The following is a 20,696-nucleotide window of genomic DNA, read 5'->3' as shown; positions in this document are numbered from 1 at the left end:
AAATTAACTACTGCTGCTGATGGATTCACATGCATCCCCTCATGTGCATGCAGTTTCTTCCCTGGATAACCAAAACACACAAACAGCAAAATTAGAGTAACATAAAACTCTTCAAAATTGATGAATGTTAATGAATCACCGTCTCATTGCATCATCTATGCAAGGAACTCTACATGCAGTACATGAAAGGGCTGCGTTGCTTTAAAATTTCTCTCACAACCATGAAGTAGCTCACAGGAGCATGTAAATGAATATGTGTGTGTGCACCTTCAACCCACCACGCCATATCAAGTTATACTCTATTTGTCTGCTCGCCTTCCTCCCCCTGCCACCATAAATAGAAACTGGCCCAGACACATTACTATTCCTACAACATAATCCAATGCAGGTATAACCTACATCATGGCACAGAAGTGATACACCGACTTTAATAATGGCTTCATATTTCCTTCCATCTCCCCAGCGTCCCCCCCTGAATCAATAAGAGAAGCCCACACATTGCGTCTGATGGAAACGACTGACCCGCGCATTTTTTTTTACATGATGTAAAGTGAGAAATATTACAAAGAGCAAGTTAGATTTGCACGCATGGACTTGTGGTATAAAAAAAAATCCTGTGCTTGCGCCAGAGAGAGAGAGACAGAGAGAAAGAGGGAGAGATACACGCAGTGATACAGACACACAGTGAGGGATGCACTGGCTGAAAGTGAAGTCCGGGATTTTCCCCCGTCTCTCCCTGTTTCTGTCTCGTTTTGGGATTAAAAACATTAAATGACAAACAGACCGACTTTACCGCAAACACTCATCAGGGAAGTTCGCTTTTGGACACTTTTCGGGATAGTCTGCACCTGCCGACCTGTCCGTGCTCTGAGCTTCCGGACAACTCCTCCATTTATTTATTTTTAACTTGCTACAGCTCCGTCGGGTTTTTTGTGCGCAATGGCCGGTCGTTTCCATGCATCAGTCCTTCTCCACATTGAGAGGTTCGGGATGGCTGCAAACTAAACACACAAGAACTCCTGTGGATGCGAGAGTGACCTTCTGAGTGTGGATACCGGGAAGATTTCAGCAGCCTCTTTGATGAAACCACCTTACCTTTTCATTTTGGGGATCTACTTAGGAGTCTGTGCAGCGTTTTAGTTCAGAGCGCACTTGTGTCTGACTCAACGATGTGCTCCGGTGGGAAATACTGTGTGTTTTTGTTCTTGCTCAGAAGTATCCTGTCGGACCCGGGAACCTCAAACCAAGGTGAGCTGAAAGAGCATCTGAGCCACAGACTTAGAAGAGGGGAGGATGCACCAACATGTAACCATTGTAAAGTCTTTTCCAACAATGCTGATCCTCTGCTCTCCTCCATTACGCACATGCAAAACACAAGGTAACTTAACGTTGGTTTGCAGTTTAGTCTCATTTACTGTCACATATTAAAGACTTACAACAAAAATAACCACATTTAAAGAATGTGATGCCTTCACTTATCTTACATGGGTCATGGTTGCCGTAATGAGCAGTACAGTGTCATCTTTTTTACAGGTGATTATGGGCTGTTTCCACATTAGATAACAGAATAACACCTGGGTGACTGATGTTCTTTGCTTTAGGTGTTTTGCTATTTACCTCTAATGTTAGTTTGTTAGTTGAACCAGTGTATCTCAGTCTCAAGGTCTTGGCATGACAAGAAAGTGGGTCTATCTGGACTTAATCAAATTACAGCAGCAGAAAATATATTAAAAAATGCATATACAGCCTAAAAATGTATGCAAAATTTTCAGTTTCTTGGCTGAATCAAGAGATGTCAGTCTTGGTTTCAGGAGGTGAATCTGTCCTAACCACTGGTACTGTATAGCTTACACAACAGCTCTTTGAAAGACTGAACACGGCAGTCATAATAATGTTTTGTTACTTTTTCCTCCCACTCTCTTTAACAGCTGTAGATTATGTCTGGCTCTGAATTGATCAAATAATGCATGTACAGCCTTGACATGCACACCCAAAATGTTGCCTGAACCAAAAGACAATCTTGGTTTCAGTACATTTATCTGCTGCCCTGATCACTGATACTGTTCATCTCCGAGAGACTGAACACGGCATTGTTGATAATAAGGTTACTGGCTCTAAATTTTACAGAGAATACACTTTAAAAGATTTGCAGCCTCAAAGCGTGTCAAGTAATTGATTTAGTGGTTGAACTAAGAGATGTAAGTCTCTATCTGTCATCCTAATCAATGATACTGTATATTTTACAACAGTAATCTTGGGAATTGATTGTCTTTTAGCTACTTTTTCACTGTACTCTTTTTCATATCTAACAAAATACATCATATCTAAGATTTATGAGTCAGAATTTATCAAAAAATACACATTTATACATTTACAGTCTCACCATTGATGCAAAACTGTTCATTTTTGCCTCAAGCAAGAGATGTCCCTCTTCGTTTTGTTAGATCTAATCTAATTCGGTCATCGATAGTTTACAGTTTACAGTTTACTACACAAATACGCTGATCATAACATATGATCATAACAATGGTTAAACAACTTTTTCCAACACACTACATCTAAAATTACATTAACTTTGCACTGGATTGTACAAAAAATACACATATAAAACACATTAACAGCCTCATTATGAGCAAAGAGATGTCATTTCACTGTCTGTTTTCCGTAAATATACTATCTGTAGTGAAAATCAGATACTGGACAACTTAGAGTACACATCTTTAAAAGACAAAATATGGCAATGAAACTCATGCTTTCTTCCATTTCCAACCCAAATCATCTCTAAATGGATTCATTTTGCTTGGAATAAACATACAATGAAATACACATTTACAGCATCAAAATGAGAAAATATATATACCTGGGCTCTGTGTGCTCTTACAGGAGCTCCATCAGCCAAATTATGGAAGAGGCTCTGACATTATACTTCACCTCCAAAATCTGAGTGCACAGAAACACTGCCACAGCTATAGGGACCACACAGCATTACAGTAAATGTCAGCCTCTGGCACACTCTGTCAGCTATACTGATACTTTTGAGTTGCCTATTTCTGTCGTCTATGATGAGTTATACATTCATGAATAAAAATATAACGGATTTCGGCCCATGCAGTCCCGGGAGAATTCCTCGCATACACTTGCGTTATTCTTACTTTATATACTTAATATGTTGGTCCAGTGGTAGACACACTAAATATATCAGAATAATTTCCCACTTTTCAAAATTCATTTTCCAGTCACGTGGACAGTGTGTACAGTTACATATGTATGAGAAACACAGCACAAAATAATTTTATCTCCCCTCAGTCGTACTCATAAGTCACATGGGTAAACAGCTGCCATAATGTAATCTGTTCTCGACATCTTCCACTTTGCACATTTGCAGAGGTCAGTTTAATATTCCTTCCTGAATGTTTAATGTTTAGGATACACATTTTCAAAGACGACAGGAGCCCTTCCACTAGCCAAATGTCAAAGTCTCCTTCATTTCATTTTTCTGTGTGTTTTGTGTATGTGTGTGTGAGTGTGTGTGTGTGTGTTCGGTTTCCCCACAGGATGCCTGTCTGCCTGTGGTGGTGACAGGCTTGAAGGGGAGGGGATGCACACAGGGGAAACTTGAAAAAAAAAAAAAGACAACGTGAGGAGTTTAAAATACAGTGAGAGCAAGCTTATATATGTTAGCCAAGCGCCATATATCTGAGGTAGTTTTTTAGGTGGATGTGAATCACTTGTGTGTGTGTGTCCTCTCAGACTGAATGAAAGTGAGGAAGACAAGATGTAGTTTTTATATAGCAGGATATTTAGTGGTCATTTGGCTGTTTATAGTCAATGTCAACATCATTTAGTATAAATTATGTCAGGAATAATTGTACATGTCCGTCTTAAGTTGTCCATGTGATGTCTTGTGTTCACAGTGTGTTTACACTGGGCGCGAGTAAAATATTCGCCTTGCTCTACTCGCGCCAGTTTGACCGCTGGAATATTTGTTTTTACTCGCGACATTCACGCGAGTCATTCGCGCGAGTAATAGAGTACACAACTTGCGAATATTCGCCCAAAGAGAAGAGGAGGGTACAGAAGATGGCCCTTTGGGCTTCCGTAGGAGGGGCTAATGCTAGTGCTAACTTTGTTGATAGAAAAGTACAGCCGATAGTTGGAATCAATTTTCAAAACTTACCAGGCAGACCAACCTCCTCACTCACTTTCCTCCACGCCAGGTCTTTCTTGGTCCGAAGCTTATAATTTGGGGATGTAACGTCATAAAGCTCAGGGTGGCCACAAACAGCTATTATTAGCTTGTCCTCCGTTTTCGGAACCACACGGGGCAGGGGCAGGCGGGACAGCAGCACGTCAGTGACGTTGGTGACAACAGGAAAATCTCAACGCTGATAGGCTGCCCCGACACAGCATCAAGCGAATATTTTGCGAAGAGGCGAATGACGCGAATTTCGCGTCTATTCGCGTCTTTACATTGACTTTGTATGTAATCTTATTGCGCGAAAAATTCGCCTCGCGCCCGGTGCAAACACACTGTTAGAGTTAACTGCTTTCCAAGCTACCGCCCCCCTTAGTTACTGTAGCTATATGTTTGTCATGCATATAACATATACAATTAACAATGAAAACAGTGGCAGATTTACAGCTCAAAATTGTTAGTAGTGTTTGAAACAATCGGTCCTTTTTTCATACAGATGCAGACAGATGGTTAGAAAACCATGCAGACCGACATGTCAACTGTCGCCTGCTAGCTAAATAAGCTAATGTTGGCTACAGGAGTTGTTTGAAAATGCAGTCACTGCTCGACTTGTTAATGTTTCCAGTTGACTGGTCTCAAAAGGGGAACACTTGTGAAAAGGGTTTTAAATATGCACTTGATGGCTACATACATGATATTATGCTAAAAGCCCCAGGCAAAAGCTACATGTCTTATGGGGGGAAAAGACCTCACATGTTGTAGATTCACCATGTACTGTCGAATACATGGAGATAGAGGAGCAACATTGTTCTTGTACTGCAGTGTGAAGGTAGTGTCAGTGTTTTGATGAGGAAAAAGGTCACATTAAACTGTTGTTTCTTTTATATTCTCCTTGAGATAACCTGTGCTGATGCTTGGCTTTCTTGTTTGTTTTTACAAACAGTATGTTTTCACTTTTAATGATCAAAAGATAAAGATCTAACCAATGAGTCCAGTCCTTTTGTCTTATCATATTTAAGCATAGTTGTCATTGTTTTTGTGGCGGCTGGTATGCGATAAAATTTAAGTTTTGAGCCATGACTCCTTCTATTCTGGCACCCAGTAACACCACAAGAGGACATTTTAAGACTCCTATGAAGCCTACAGCCCTGTGGTGGCGAGTCATGTTTTGCCTCCAGCTAATAAAATGACAGCATTGTGATGTCGGCCCCAAAAGAGTCTATTTCTCAAAAACCTCTTCACCTATTTGGATGCAATTCTAATGTAGGTAACTTGTATCTGTGTTATGCTCATGAACTGTATAGAGTAGGGGACATAGCTACCATAACGTCACCCATTGGTTTGTGGACTCCTGTTTTGAAGCCTTGAGTTTGGCATTGTGGCTGCTGCCATCTTGGATTTTCAGAACCAGAAATGACAATACTTGGACAAAAGGATGGAGGTGTGAAGGAGCATGGGATGGATCTGATGTTTAATATGTAGCGACACCTCACAGGAAGCCTGTCACTCAAGAAGCCCTGCCCTTAAATATACCTAACTTTAAGCCTAAATCAATAGAATGTTTACAGGTCATTTAAAATGTACCTCCTGTAAAGTTGTCATGAATGTTAGAATTAGCTTTAGAGAACGAACCGTTTTTTGTACCAGGCTGTAAAGATGTTTATTTCGACATTTTATCATAGGTGTCTGTGGGGATTGAGTCGCTTCCAGAGCCAGCCTCAAGTGGCCATTCAAGGAAGTGCAATTTTTGGCACTTGCCGAAAACTTGGCTTTATTTTTTCCGCCCCAGAGGTTGCCACTTTTGCTTGTAAGCTGTCATCCAATGTTCCAATCCAATTTGACAACCAATGTTAGAGTCACAATATTAATTACAGCACTAGAGGTCAAATGTTACATCTTCCCCCACATGCAAGGGTGATCGTAACAGCATGTAGGTGCAGTTGTAAGTACCAGTTGCAATACTAAGGACAACGATCAACGACCAAGAATATAGATATAGTTAAAACACTTTAATATCCATTGTACAATTAGTTCCAGTTTGATTAAAGCAGTATAATTTTTCATAAAAGCAAAACTTTGACAAGTAGGAGACATCGTTTGTCAGCAGCAGTCAGGGGGATCACCACAGAGCATGTTCAGAATTTGAGTCTCGTCTCTGATCGGTGCACTTTGAGATATTATAAATACCCCTTGTTTAAATGTTTTTTAAAAAATGTCTCCAACCAGATTTTGAATCTGAGTTTCAATACTGCTCAGTTTCAATAGTAATTCAATTTTATGCTACTATTACAAACTAGTGTTGTCACGGTACCAAAATTGGGACCCACGGTACGATACCAGTGAAAGTATCACGGTTCTGAGTAATATCACAATACCACAGCGAAAATGAGGCAGATGTGCCTTTTGTCATTTATAAAAAGATAAATCACTTTTCTATGGAATGGAATAAATTACCTATTGACTTATTCATACTTCAAAAACAGCATCAATAACTGATTAACATAGGGGGGATCAAAATAAAATAAATAAATAAAATAAAAATCAACCAGCCACCCTCCTCCCCTGACAAGTCCCTTCATAAGTAATGAACAGTCCCTAAAGTGCGGTGAGGTTTGTGGACCGTTACCTGCCACAAAGAGTAATGTGAACGGCTCGTTTCTCCTCTGACACGTCGCATACCTGTGTGCCGCCATGACTCGGCTGTTCAGGTACTTCTGGGAAGTCATGACACAAACGAAGAGGACATTATTGGACCTTGAGCCGGGCTTCTCGGTCACCGGTAAGCCACTATCTTGCGGTGGCCATAGTGCTCCGCCATATTCCTGTCTGTGACCCCCATTCAACCCACAACCAGCAGGACTGGCCTTTCGTTTCTGCTGCTGGTTGAAATCTGTACTCGCACAGCATACTCCTGAATGATTTCTTTTGCTCGCACAAAACTATTTTTAGTCGCAAATGCGAGTAAAATGCTCGCACCATAGAGCTCTGTGGAAAACAAATCATTGTAGCATATATAAACAAATCTAGCCTGCAAGTAAAAAGAAATACTGCTTAAAGACACTCAATAGCTCAGCTAATACCTGACGTGTCAGTGGAAAACAAACCACTGCAGCAGCATATTGAGTGCCAGATGGCCAGTGCGCGCCGTTATTGGACGGTGCATGGACACTCACCCTCTTACAATTGGACTTTGAACTTATCCCACAGTAGTGGTACCGTGAGGTACCGTGGTACTACGGTACTCCAACATTATGGTATCATATGTACCGTGGAGTTTAAGTACCGCGGTCTACCGTTGGTACCAGTATACCATGCAACACTATTACAAACATCATATCATAGTTGAAAAATATGCTGATTTCCTGCCATTATGGCAATATGTAAAGTTAAGACAACTTCTGATTCATAAACACTGCATATTTTGAAAGCATTTGTTTCTGATTTGTGCCATTTGAAATGTCACAACTGCCCCCGGTCTCCCGTAGTTTACAAGCAAGCAAAAATGAGCAAGTACTTGATATTTTCTCTTGATGAGCTCACCAACGAATCAGTCATGAAAACTGTCAGCGGTCAATGTTCTGTCAATTGAATTGACTAAATACTTAGCATTTCTCTGTTACATAGAGCATAAAAGTAGAGGTCTGACATCTCTGTAACCATTTCCTCCCAATGCAGCAGTAGCATTGAGGCAGATGCAGCTTTCAGTACAAGGATGCAGCATCATCTGGGTCATGATCAGGTGAATTAGAAACTGCTGTCAACTTTTATTATCATCTCATATAGAAAATAATGATTCTTCCTTTCCCAGTGGCTCTCTGAAACCACATCCTGGAAAGTGGGAAAAAAAAACACAAGGGCCCTTATAGAAATGCCTGTCTCTCTGGGGGATCACAGTCAAGTGCTTGTCTACTTGAATATCCTCAACCAAATACTTAAATAATTGAGGATTCAGACTTAATGTCTAGCTTTTGAGTGTTCACGAGCCTCTTGTGGGGAAGATATGAGACTTTTCCCATTCAGCTCAAGCCCAGGTTTTAGTCAGGTGTCAACCACAGATATATTCAGCAATTTCCTGAAAACTGCTGCTCAGTAAAAGCTGTGTACCTGCCACTGAACAGATCTGTGTAATATGTGTGGATGTACAGTAGGTAGGTGAGGCTTTTTTTATAGTGAAATCACAAAGTTCCTGCACTTTGTGGACGTGACTAGATCATGATAACTGTGTAACTGAAGATACAACATTTCTTTAGTAGAATAGTGTGACACTTAAAGGGACAGTTCACCCCCAAATCAAAAATTGCTTTTTTCTTTTTACCTGTAGTGTTATTTATCAATCTAGATTGTTTCTGTGAGAGTTGCCAAGTGTTGGAGATATCAACTATAGAGATGTCTGCCCTCTCTTGAATAAATTGGAACTAGATGGCACTCAGTTTGTGGTGCTCAAAGAGCCAAAAACACATTTAAAAAACTCAACAGCAATGTCTCTTTCCACAAATCATGACTCGGTTACTCAAGATAATCCACAGACCTTGTTGTGAGCAGTTTCATGTAGGAACTATTTCTTTCTACAGAATTACTCCCGCCAACTGCATCACCACACAAAAGGAAGCGTGCATCTACTACTAGCTCACCTAGCACCACTGGGCTTCCTTACATCACAGCTCAGCTGAGAAGCACGCCATTAACGTTAACATCACGCGCCGTCAGTTGCACAAGCCTCTCATTCATGAGTAAATGCACACTTTCTTCTGTGCAGTAATATAGCTGTCGGGTGTAGTTGGTAGAAAGAAAATTGTTCCTACATGAAACTGCTCACAGCAAGGTCTGTGGGTTATCTTGACTAACCGGGACATGATTTCTAGAGAGAGATACTGCTGTTTTCAAATATATTTCTTTCTTTTGGTACTTTAAGCACCAGGGCTTCCCACACATTGACTTATTTGTGGTAGCCCGCCATGAAAACAACATCTAGTGCTGTCGGATTGTACACCACTGTATCACACTGGCAGTGCACAGAGCGTACTCTGGGCACAGGTGGAACAGCAGTACATCAGGGGCAGTTAAAGTGAAACGTAACCGTTCATTGCGCTGGGTTTAAAAGTTTGCTTTCACTTGCCCATGCAACAGCGTCTCCTTTCATCCAACGATCTGATCTGATCAACTCTGTTCAGATCAAGTGATCAGTTAATTATCCACCCGGAAATGTAGGTCAAATATGCTCAAGACAAGGCAGACATCTCTAGGATATCTCCAACACGCGGTAACTAAAATTTGCATTTTTGATTCGGGGGTTAACTGTCTATTAAAAGAAATACACCTCATTCAATCATTCATTCATTTTCCGAAACAGTTTATCCTGTCAGGGGTCACGCAGGGCTGGCGCCTATCCCAGCTGACACTGGGCGAGAGGCGGGGTACACTCTCGACAGGCTGCCAGACTATCGCAGGGCTGACACATAGAGACAGACAACCATTCACACTCACATTCACACCTGGAAGCCAATTTAGAGTCACCAATTAACCTGCACGTCTTTGGACTGTGGGAGGAAGACGGAGTACCCGGAGAAAACCCATGCTGACATGCAAACTCTGCACAGAAGGGCTCCACCACCTCCGGGGGTTCGGACCAGGAATCGGACAATGCTAACCAAGCTACAATGCTAACCACTGCACCACCGTGTCATGCCCTACTACATACTCTTACTGAGAGAAAACTGATACCATTCTCATGTCTCTATGGTAAATATAAAGCTGCATCCGGGAGATGATTATCTTAGCTTAGCATAGAAACTGGATGCAAGCCAAAATCTGCCCACCAGCTCCTCTAAAGCTTGGTATTCAACATACTATAATGTTTGTTTCTGTACACAAACAGAAATTGAAAAAGGAACAAGCTGTGGTTATCTGTTGTAACATCGGAGTCGTCGTGACGTTGCTGGTAGAAAAAGGTTTTTGTTCCGTTTACAAAACCAGGCCTACACAAGCACTGTTATTAAGATGAATAGCTCAGCAACCACCTAACGACATCAGAGTTATCACATTGTGACTGTTTCTGTGTTTCACTGAGCTTTTAGCCGGGTAGAAACGTACTGTTTGTCACCGCTGAGCTGACAATGATGCTTTCACTGATGGGAGCCTCAATGCTGAAAGCAAGTGAATACACTGCGTTCAGCTTGAGGATTCAGTGTGGAACATTTGTTTGTTGATGTACTGACGTAACACCTCAGTCTGCAGTTTCAGTGCAAATGTATTCGTGACAACAAGAGAAACTGCTGCAATTTACTGCTATATATAAATATATATATATTATTTGTGCCCACCTTGTTTTCTAAAACATGATCATTTTCCTGTGGTCCTATAGGAAGGACACTTGCAGATTATTATGCTTCCAGGCACAATATCCAGACAAGAGTAATGTGATTTGTCCTCCTGATAAATACTTGTCTGCAGATGCATGTGCAGTGTGTGTGTGTGTGTGTGTGTGTGTGTGTTTTGAGTGAGAAAATCTGTGTATCAAATTCAGCACTGTGGTCTTGGGTCATCTATTATTTCCTGGCTCCAAAGACAGTTGCAGGAATTTAATTATTTTATGACTTCATTACTGTGTATGTATGTTTGGGTGTGTTTGTGTGTAACAGAGGGAAGGACAGACAGGGAAGGGACTTGGCAGAAAAAGTTTGGCGCTGTCAAACATGGTATGGAACATCGCTCATGATTATGAAAGATTGTTTTTCTAATTTTGTCAAAAATCAATATATCTCCGTCTCTCTTTGTCTGTCTCACAGTCTCTCTCCCTCCCTCCCTCTCTCGATGTCCTCCTTTTGAACAGACGCAAGGCCATCTTATTATAATTCAGCCCTTAATTACCAGCAGGGGATCAAGGCTAATGAAGTCTCTGTAAATACTGAAGCGGTTCATTTAGTCTCACCAAAGTGTATCTTCTCTGGTTATCTGACTTGTTCTCAAAACAGTGGCAACCCCATTAAATTAGTCCAGATTTGGCAAAGTCGGCCATGCGCTGGAGTGACAGGTCGTCTGAAGATGTGACTCTTTGGTCTATAGTGTCGACCACTGAAGTGGGACGCACTTTATTGATAGAGATTGTAATTAACTGGCTGTGTGGAGACAAAGGAAATTGCACATTCATCATATCAAATTGGCTCAGGGGGCTTAGCGAGGGCCAGATAATGGCTCTCTTCATGCCTGAGCCGTGACCAGAGTGCAGACAGCTTGAGATTGTCACACTTGTATGTACACAGTGTGTTCACAGACGCACACAAAGAAACAAAGTTGTTAACGTCTCGCGCAAAAACACCACCAAACACTAATGGTGAGATTAGATTTCACTATATTTTTGTCTTTTGAAATAATGACTGCGTCAGAGAAGCTATTAAAGTCTTACATTCTTGGGGTGACTTTGCCAAGAGTCGCAGCAGACTAAACTTTAGACCTTGACCAGTCAGAGATGCCGTGTTTCACAACTTACAAGACATACAGCAGTGACGTATAAATTGCAAAACTTGGTGAAAGAGGGCAAACAAGCTCGAACATGATGAGTCATTTTGGAAGGGCGTCACAAAGTGTCCCAGATGCTGCCTCAGTTATTTTCCACTAATGCACACTACAGTGGATAAAATGAGCGATGTCCCGAGTCTGACAGTTCGGCCATTGTTGCGCATAAAGCAAACAGATTTGAACACACTTGAACCATAATGCAAATATGGCTGCAGTCATCATTAAGTCATAGATTCATCATTCATTTGTCTCAGGGCCCTATTTAAAATATCTATAGTGCATTTTCCTAAGTGCTTTGCGCAAGTGCATTTAGTGTCTGTCCAACCACTTTTGCTAGTTAAACGGTAAAACTGCTTTATTCAGTGTTTTTACTGTTTTTCAAATCACCAGGTCCATCTGTTTTGGAGAGAAAGAGACCTCTGCTGAAAATTCGTCTCCCAATAAAAACCTCCTGAACGTATTGGTCTTAAGTGATTACAGAAAAAATGTGAGCACACTTTTGCAGATGCTGGATAAGCGGCCCGTCTTGAAACCCGAAGCAGCCTTATTCAGTCTTGTTACGGGTTTAAATCTTCTGGTGTGTTTGTTTGGGAGAGGAAGAGCCCTCTGCAGATAACTGGGCTCCTGGTAACAACCTCCTGAACAATGAATACTGAAGGAATTCTAAATGGAAGAGGTTTCAGCTTGTTGCAGTCTGCAATCCTCACCACTAGATGCCACTAAATCCCCTTAATCTTACATACTGCTCCTTTAAATAATCATAGGTGTGTTTTTGGGCATAACATGAATACAGTCAATCAAAGTGTCATCTCCCATAAATCCGTCTATGTAGGCGCATTTTACTATTTCAATAATACGTCCTTTAATAGCAGGAAAATACTGTGGTTTTTTTTTTTTTTTTTGGTCAATAGCATTATCGCTTTCTGCTGCCTCAAAATAGCAATGTGCCTGACTGCACCTCGTGTTAAGACCTACAGGCAAATGGGCACACAGATGGGCACATGTACATTTGCTACCTACACAACGTGGGCACTGGCTGTGAAAATGACAACTGTGACACTTGTGTCTTGTGTCTGTCTGTCCACCCATCTGTATATCAGACATTGAACTGTTCAGACTTTAACATGTGTTTACCTGTTAACTTTTGGAGAATAACCTCCCTACTATGATGTTGTTGTATTTTCAAAATGAGGCCAAGATCATCATGTGTTTCATGTATTCACTAATCATCATGTTGTTCTACTTAACGCTGCTGTTAAAATTTGACAAAACTTGTACACACATCATAGCTGCTTCCCAACCATATCGCCAGACAAGAACGTCAGTATTGGATAATTCTGCGAAACCCAGGATGACTTTCAGTGGAAAAGGGTTTTTATTTCTTGGTCTAACATTCAATTCAAACTTATGGCAAATAAATAAGGTATGGTTAGAGTCAGGCTAAAACACATCTGTTTTTTACTTGCTAATTTTAATGACTAGTTGGCTTCTGATCAGATGTAGCACTCCTAATCTTGTTATATACTCAGTGCACAATGACAATAAAGGCTTTCTATTATATGTTTAAGTTTAGGGATTAATCGTGGTTACAGTTAATAAAATGTTATGTTGAGTGCAGGTCTGCTACAGGAGGCAAACTCAAGTCCTTCATGAAAGACGCGTCACATGCTTATCTACCATTCTTTTACTCATTGCATTTCTTCATATAGGGCACAATAATAATAATAATAACAATAACAATAAAACTACATTGGATTTATATAGTGCTTTTCAGGATACTCACAGGCGCTTTACACAGAACAACAGCCATCAAAAAAGAAGATGAAATGATCCACAGGGAGGTAGAGAGGTAGTACACTGATTTTAAAGGTTGTAGGTAGTCTTGAAAAGGTGTGTTTTGAGGGTTTTCTTGAAGGTGGAGAGTGAAGATGAGTCTCTGATGTCCGATACTTCCTGGGTTGGCACTGATAATTGAAATTACACCTACATTGTGAGAAGCAGAATCATCCAATATGGGCGTTAATATTAGGGATATTTGGTTGGTATTCAGAAAGATCGGCTGCATTTGTCTCCAGAGAGTTTTAATTAAGTCACATTTTGTTTAGTTAAATACTTAAAGTTTCCATACTTCCTCCGTCTTTCCCCTTTATTCATCTTTGGCTTATATTTGATGTCATGTAGCACAGAAAACTCCTGACCTCTGAGAAGGAGAGTACTAATCTTCCAGACTTCCAGATGGAGGGCGGATCTGTGTTAGTGTTGGTGTTGTCCTAGACTCTCCTAAGAGCTGTTATTTCATAGGTGGTTGAATCTGATAAGGGCTTTACAGCTCTGTCAGCTCCTCATTGACAGCTTGATAACTATTGTCTGTTCTCTTCCTATTTTGTCACCTCCATTTCTCTTCTTTTTAAATTCACTGTGCAACCTCTCTGGCACTCTCTCTCTTCCCCTCTCTGCTCTCTCCTGTCACTCTTTGTGCTTATACTGTCGTTTTTTCTCTCATCCAACTTTTCTCCTCCATTTTACATGACTTTCTTTTGCACCTTCCTGTTCTCTCTCTCTCTCTCTCTAGTGGTTCTGTTGGACACCACGACAGTGCTAGGAGAACTGGACTGGAAGACCTATCCTGTCAATGGGGTGAGTGACATCAGCTTAAAATAGAATTATTCAATAAAGCAGTTTCTTTTTTTTTCATTTCGTACAATTCACAGCCAAAATTAAATAAAACAGTCTGATGTACGAATTTTACTCACTTAGTAAAGATCTGAACATCCAAACTGTCCGTAACCTGACCTACGACCCTTTCTTTTCAAAATTGAACTCTTGAGCCAGAGTAGTCAATTTTTTTTGCGCTTAAGTCAGACACAGACAGGAGACAGGACCCTGGGTCTCATTAAAAATCATACAGGCAGCAGGTTACATATTTTATATGCCAACCTTTCTGACAGTAGTCAGACCAACGTGTCATCCAGTGAGCACTGATCTCTCAATTTGCAGGTTAAAAAAGAAAAAAATGTCTTTATGTCAAGGTTATAACCTAAACTAAATGTGGTTGAAAAGTGAACAATATTCAAGTTACACATATTTGTTTTATTAGCAATGCAGTACTCCAACATTTGCTTCACAATGAAATAAAGTTCAGTCAGCCAAGTCAGACAGAATGAATTATGTGAACGTTGAATATCTATAGCATTGACATTTGGCGTCTAGGCTCACACCTCGCCTACACTAGGAAGCACCGAGCACAGCGCAGCAGGGAGTAAGGAGCAATCATATTAACTCCCCCCCGATGGAAGGTACAGTCAGAGCCTACAGGTGGATGCTGGGGTGGAGGTGGGGTTTTTGAAATGCTGCTATGAACAGTGGCAGCGGTGGCAGTAAGTGACAGCATAGCTTTCAGGTGTGGCAGCTGCCATGCAGAGTGCGTGGAGCTTTGATGGCTTAAGTACACCGCCATGATTGAAAGGGTGTGCTATATGTTGCAGTGAAAGCAGTATGGAGTGTGACTCAGTCAATCAATTTCACTTAAAGTGCAGAATCATAATGCAGTATGGTCCTAGCACACTTTGCCATTAAACAGAGTACAGAGTACAAAGCATATAGCGAGCAAATAAAATAACAAAACTAAAAATAACACAACCACATCATTAGTGTTTAAAGGATGTTAAGTAGATGATGGACCTGAGTGAGTACGAGGGTAGGCTGTAATGAAGTAAATAAAAGTATGTTTTCAGTCTTGATTTAAAGATTTCAGCCAAATTTGTTCCTTAAACATGTAACGGAAAGCCAGAGGAAAGGGGCATGGTAGGTCAGTGTCAGACAGAGCACATTCAGCACCCTCGGCAAGTTGCCCCTGGCACCACCCCGCAACCCCCTTATCTTTTGTACTTATTGCATTTATTACAAACAAGAGCAAGAGCTAATGAGAAATCAACACAAACAGCTTAGATAAAAAACAATAATAAACAATAATGATTTACTTTTTTCTTTTAATCTCCTCACACTCTAACGCTCTCCACACACACTCCACTACACCCATCAATGCTTTATCATGTAACTGTGATGACCAGTCACTGATGAACCAGCCTGTTCTAATTCCGAACTCATCAATACCGCCGCTTTGTCAGTAATTTTGGCATCAGACACTGACACAAAAAGGCACCTTTCATGGCAATATGATGCACTGCCAGTTTATTATGCTGCCTGTGACAACGTAATATCAGGAGCTGAAAAGTCCCTATAAAGAAGAGGTGGTGGATTGGTCAAACATACCCCGGACTTTCACCCTGGAGGTCTCTGTACACTTAAACATTGAGCCAAACCAAGACGTTTTTTTCCAAACTTAACCATGTGCTTGTGTTGCACAAGGAAACTAATGTAAATACGAGGTGTTTTACTGACCTTGTAAGTTTACATTGAAAAAGATATATGCATCTAACCAGCAGAAACTTTACATTTCTGGTGAAAACAAAAGTATATTTTGAAAAGACACAATGCATAAAACAAGCGATAATTGACACGGCAACATGTCATACACACACGCGAAAGTCCACTGACAAAACGGCAATATTTGATGAGCTGGGAGTTGAACAAGTTGTACCCCTTCTGCAGACCGATCTTTAGCATTAGATCTTTGTATCACTTTTACCTCACGTACAATTTTTGTAAATGCCCATAAAAAGGCAGTTGTATCGCTGCTGCGGTAGGCAACCTCCTTTTTTCTAAACTGAAGGATTGGTCAGCATCAAGGGATCGTAGTGGGCGTGCCAGTGTTAATAGTGTAATTAACTCAGTAAGAGGTCGCAAGACCATGCAAGGCCTTAGAAGTTAAAAGAAGAACCTTAAAATGAGCTCTAGCTTGCACTGGTAACCAGTGACGAAAGGCCAGAATGGATGTAATGTGGTCAGATTACAATTTCAGCATCATACAGTGATAAAATAGGTTTAATTTTGGCACTATTACTTATATGGAAAATATGCAGTCTTGGTATTCCTTAGGTAGCCTTGATATGAGAACCGAATGTTGGGTGAAAATAGCAAATGGTTGAGCTTTCAGAAATAACACAGCCACCAATGTTAACACTCAAATTAACCTAAAAATGCCCATATTCGGCTGAACCAACAACTAATAGCTTGGTTTTATCAGCACTGAAGAGTAAAACATTTAAGTCCACCCACTTTTTTAAAATTTCTTACAGATATGCCACTAAATTTAGGAGTTGAGAAAGGTATAGTGGCTGAAGTTGTGACTGACCTAATGCTTGCAGGTTTCGCTTCATTCATTGAAAAGCAGTTTAAACAATAGCCATATGTATGCAACCTCAACATCTGAAATAATTTACTTTTAACCAAACTTAACTGAGACGTTGTGTTTTTTCACCTACAAGTCACCAAAATGATGCTCACTGGGTAAGATGGCAGAAGTCTGGGGACGCTAAAATGTTGGTTAGAAAATTAGGGACTTAATGCGCTATTTTGTTTTACTACTACAATTAAACAGAGAACACAGAAGCAAATTAAGCTGCCATTTCTGACGGCGGCTTTTCAAAATCCTGTTTACATGTTTGTGCTAGAAAACATGTCATTTTTACAGGAACCCAGACACATCATTATCTTACTTATTGCTTTCTCAAAGAGAAACAGGAGCACTGTGTCGTGCAAACACCACATTCAGCTTCAGGATTCCTGATGGCTGTCTGAACATGCACGTCGTTGACTCAAGTGACAAAGTAATTAGCCAAAGAAACAAAAAGTATGATTAACAATATCACAGCCTGTGTGTTGGTACAAGTAAAAGCCACCACAGACACCAGCGTACATGGAGGGTACATTGAATTTCATGTGTCACCGTCATCCTGTAGCTTTAGCAATACAAAGTCAAATCCAGGAGGTTGTTAAGATAAGTGGTGGCAACCACTTGGCTTGTGGAAAAAAAGCAGTGTCTGGTTGGGTCCCCATGTATGTGAGTTGTTAGCAGTTCCACCAAAGAGGCATTTCCCCTAAAGAGGCATTTCCCCTCTACAATTCTCAGATGGTTTCATTTAAATAACTGTTTGAGCACCAAAGAGGTAAAATTACTCAATATTCCACTAAAAGGTGAACACAAGAGAAAAGAATAAATACAGATTTGTGTGGAAGAACTTCATTTTTCTGTCTTTCCAAACCCAATAATAATCCATTCTCAGATTTATCTGATCTGAATGTATCTATAGTCAATAAATTAGCTCCAGCTCAACCAGCCATGACAGTAAAATGTTGCTTACACATGATTGCATCAGTGTAAAAAATGTAATAATGTCATATAGTCGCAGAGGACATTTTACTGTAGAACGGGTGTGTTTAATTTTGATACCTCTGTACTCTTCATTAGGATATTGACAACAGGACTTTTATGTGTAATTGAGTATTTTGACATTGTTGTACTGGTACCTTTAATTAAATAAAATATCTGAGTTTAAGTGGGTTTATACTGAGTTGATGACATGCCTCCTCAGACAGTGATCAGACATTTGGATATTATCAAGTGAAACTGGGTTGTGTTATTTCCCATGTAACCATCATATCTTTTGGACAAGACAGATTCATAACAACTGTGTGCATGTAAACAGTCCAGTCCCCAAAGGCCGGATCTCCACTAGTTATCTCCACCTGGAATAAAGCTCTGACATGAACCCTCTGGACAGCAGGTAGCAGGTCGTGCCTATTTAAAGCTTTAAACGTGAGTACTGTAGATCATTAATGCACATGAGTTCAGCAAATAATTAAAAAAAACACCTGCATAATGCTTTTTACATGTCTAGTTCTTCTTTGCCCTAAAATAAAATAAAAATAAGAATCCACAAACAACACATTGAGAGACCATTTCTAAAACATAAAGGCAGATTAAATCTCAAAACACAAAACGTTGACTCAATAGTCTCTAGTTGTCTCCGCTGGTGTTTTTTATTAAACACTTAGAACAATGTGTACGTGCAGTGAATACAGATCTGATCAAGCCTTTAGAACATCTCGATATTAAACTAATTTAATTGTAGCATATCATTCTTAGAGGGCTCAGCCCCAAAGCGGGGATGCTGTAGATTTCATTCTTACAAATATTTCAGCTGGGACTGAGCAACCATCAGCAACAACAATAATTTTTCTATGATGTTGCGTCTAATTTGGGACACGAGGTGGTAGCGGGACTGTTTGTGCTTTCGGGCTATTATTAAAAGTGTAATAAATCCTTTGGAGCAAAACCAATAAATAGAAACAAAATACTGAGATATTTTCAGGGCCAAATACCAATATTGAAACAGCTCCCATCCTCCCTTGCACACAGCCTGAGCAGGTTTTTGCTATGGGGAGCAACAGCACCATTAATTGGGTGAACAAAAACACGACGCCACCACCCAGATTCACACCAAATCAATAATTCATCACAACTACAGAGATTTAATGATATTTTCATAACACCTCTCTCTCTCTCGTCCCCTTAGTCTGACAATGATAAAGTGTCTTGTTTTAATCAAAACCTCACACCTCTTAGCCTCCACCGTTGTTGTTAATACAACACTATCTGTCTGTGCAGTGAAGGTAGAGTAGGTGTGTGTGTGTCGGTTTTCTTAATGTGCTAGTGACATGAAACAATGGCAGTCAGGCTAGAATTTCACATGTATTAGTTATTTTTTGGTTGGTGTGTGATGTAAATGCCAGTGTTTTCTGTAGAAGAATAAAGGTTAGAAAATGGCTAACACTCTCTTTTTCACTGAGAATATAATGACAGTTGTCAGGGTCGTCAATACAAAAGCATTTTTGGAAGTGATGTGAATTAGCCTGAGGTGTCACTTTATCACACTATCCTCATCTAAGCTAAGGAACCATAGCTTTGTAGCATCATTCCCTGACATCTGCTGTTCTTGGACTATCATCTGCCCCGGACCACGGCAGCCCCAGGTCCAGGAGGCATGAACCCAGTCATAGAAAGACAATGGTAACACATGGGATCTCATTCCACAGTGAAAGCGTACTGAGATGTATCACAGTCTGTGCTCATTGGTTTATTTGTTCTCATATTTGGTGGCACTAGTTGATGGGATTTAAGTTAATAAGATTAGCACTGATATTGAGTTTTGATCTTTGCTTAAGTGTGTGATGTGAGAGTGAATGCATATACACCCAGCCCCCTCAAGACACCTCAAGGGCTTTGTTTTGTACAAAAAAAAAAAAAAAATTAGCTGAAAGGAGGAGAGACTGATCTACTGCTTCTTTATGTCGTATTATTAATGCAGCTTTATATAGTGCTAAAAGTCTAGTGAAAGTTCGACTGCCTCACAGGAAACAGTGGGTGGTTAAAGGTTAATGAACCGACTGTTATTCAAAAGCAAAGATGTGTAAAGTTTCTCTCCAGGCATTGATTAAACCTTTAAAAAATCATCCCTGTTCATCAGCATTACATATTTAAGAGGTTTTTCCATTTAAAAAATCGTTATAAGTTCTCGCCTTAAAATGCCTTTTATACAACTCCTGCGCATCATTTAGTATTCACAGATCAATATAATGCAAATTAACCCCGCCCCTCAGCTTCCAGTCTGCAGCTTGAGCTTACCTGCTCACCTTCAACGCTGTTTATCAGACACACAAACCTCCACTTGTAAACAATAATAAATTACATGAGCCCAGAGCTTGACTATGTCATCAAGCAGCTAATAATGTGTTGCTAATGTTAGATAAACCTTGTTCCTGGTCCCCAAAGTTGAAGTTAAGTGGAACTTAACTCATCGAGTCCCACCCTACTGTGTTCATCACGTCCACGTCAAGGTCAAAGGTGGTAAGGGTTAAGGTGAAGAGGTTCAGGTTGGTAAAAGCCAATCACAGCACAGTAGGGCAGGACTAGGTGAAGTCACGTACCTGACTTCTCTTTTTGTCATAGTGTTATGGAAAGCCTCACCCCGCAAGTTGACGTAACAAACCCTGGAATTCTAAATCCAAGTTTTTGAAACTGTCA

At 40.4% G+C, this 20,696-nt stretch overlaps 1 protein-coding gene across 1 annotated transcript in view; it reads left to right on the top strand.

Annotated features, from left to right (window-relative positions):
* The first annotated feature begins 638 nt into the window (after positions 1-638).
* The window catches only part of LOC117255231 (ephrin type-A receptor 6-like), an 82,896-nt gene continuing 62,838 nt past the window's right edge, over positions 639-20,696 (top strand). The window contains exons 1-2 of the mRNA XM_033623921.2: positions 639-1,248; positions 14,283-14,347. Of these exons, the coding sequence (XP_033479812.2) occupies positions 1,170-1,248; positions 14,283-14,347 (144 nt within the window). The 5' untranslated portion in view covers positions 639-1,169. The remainder of the gene's footprint in view (positions 1,249-14,282; positions 14,348-20,696) is intronic.

This window comes from Epinephelus lanceolatus, chromosome 2 (assembly GCF_041903045.1).
Source record: "Epinephelus lanceolatus isolate andai-2023 chromosome 2, ASM4190304v1, whole genome shotgun sequence".
Classification (NCBI taxonomy): domain Eukaryota; kingdom Metazoa; phylum Chordata; class Actinopteri; order Perciformes; family Serranidae; genus Epinephelus; species Epinephelus lanceolatus.
Note: the sequence above shows the minus strand (reverse complement) of the source record. Positions and strands in the feature narration are given on the sequence as shown.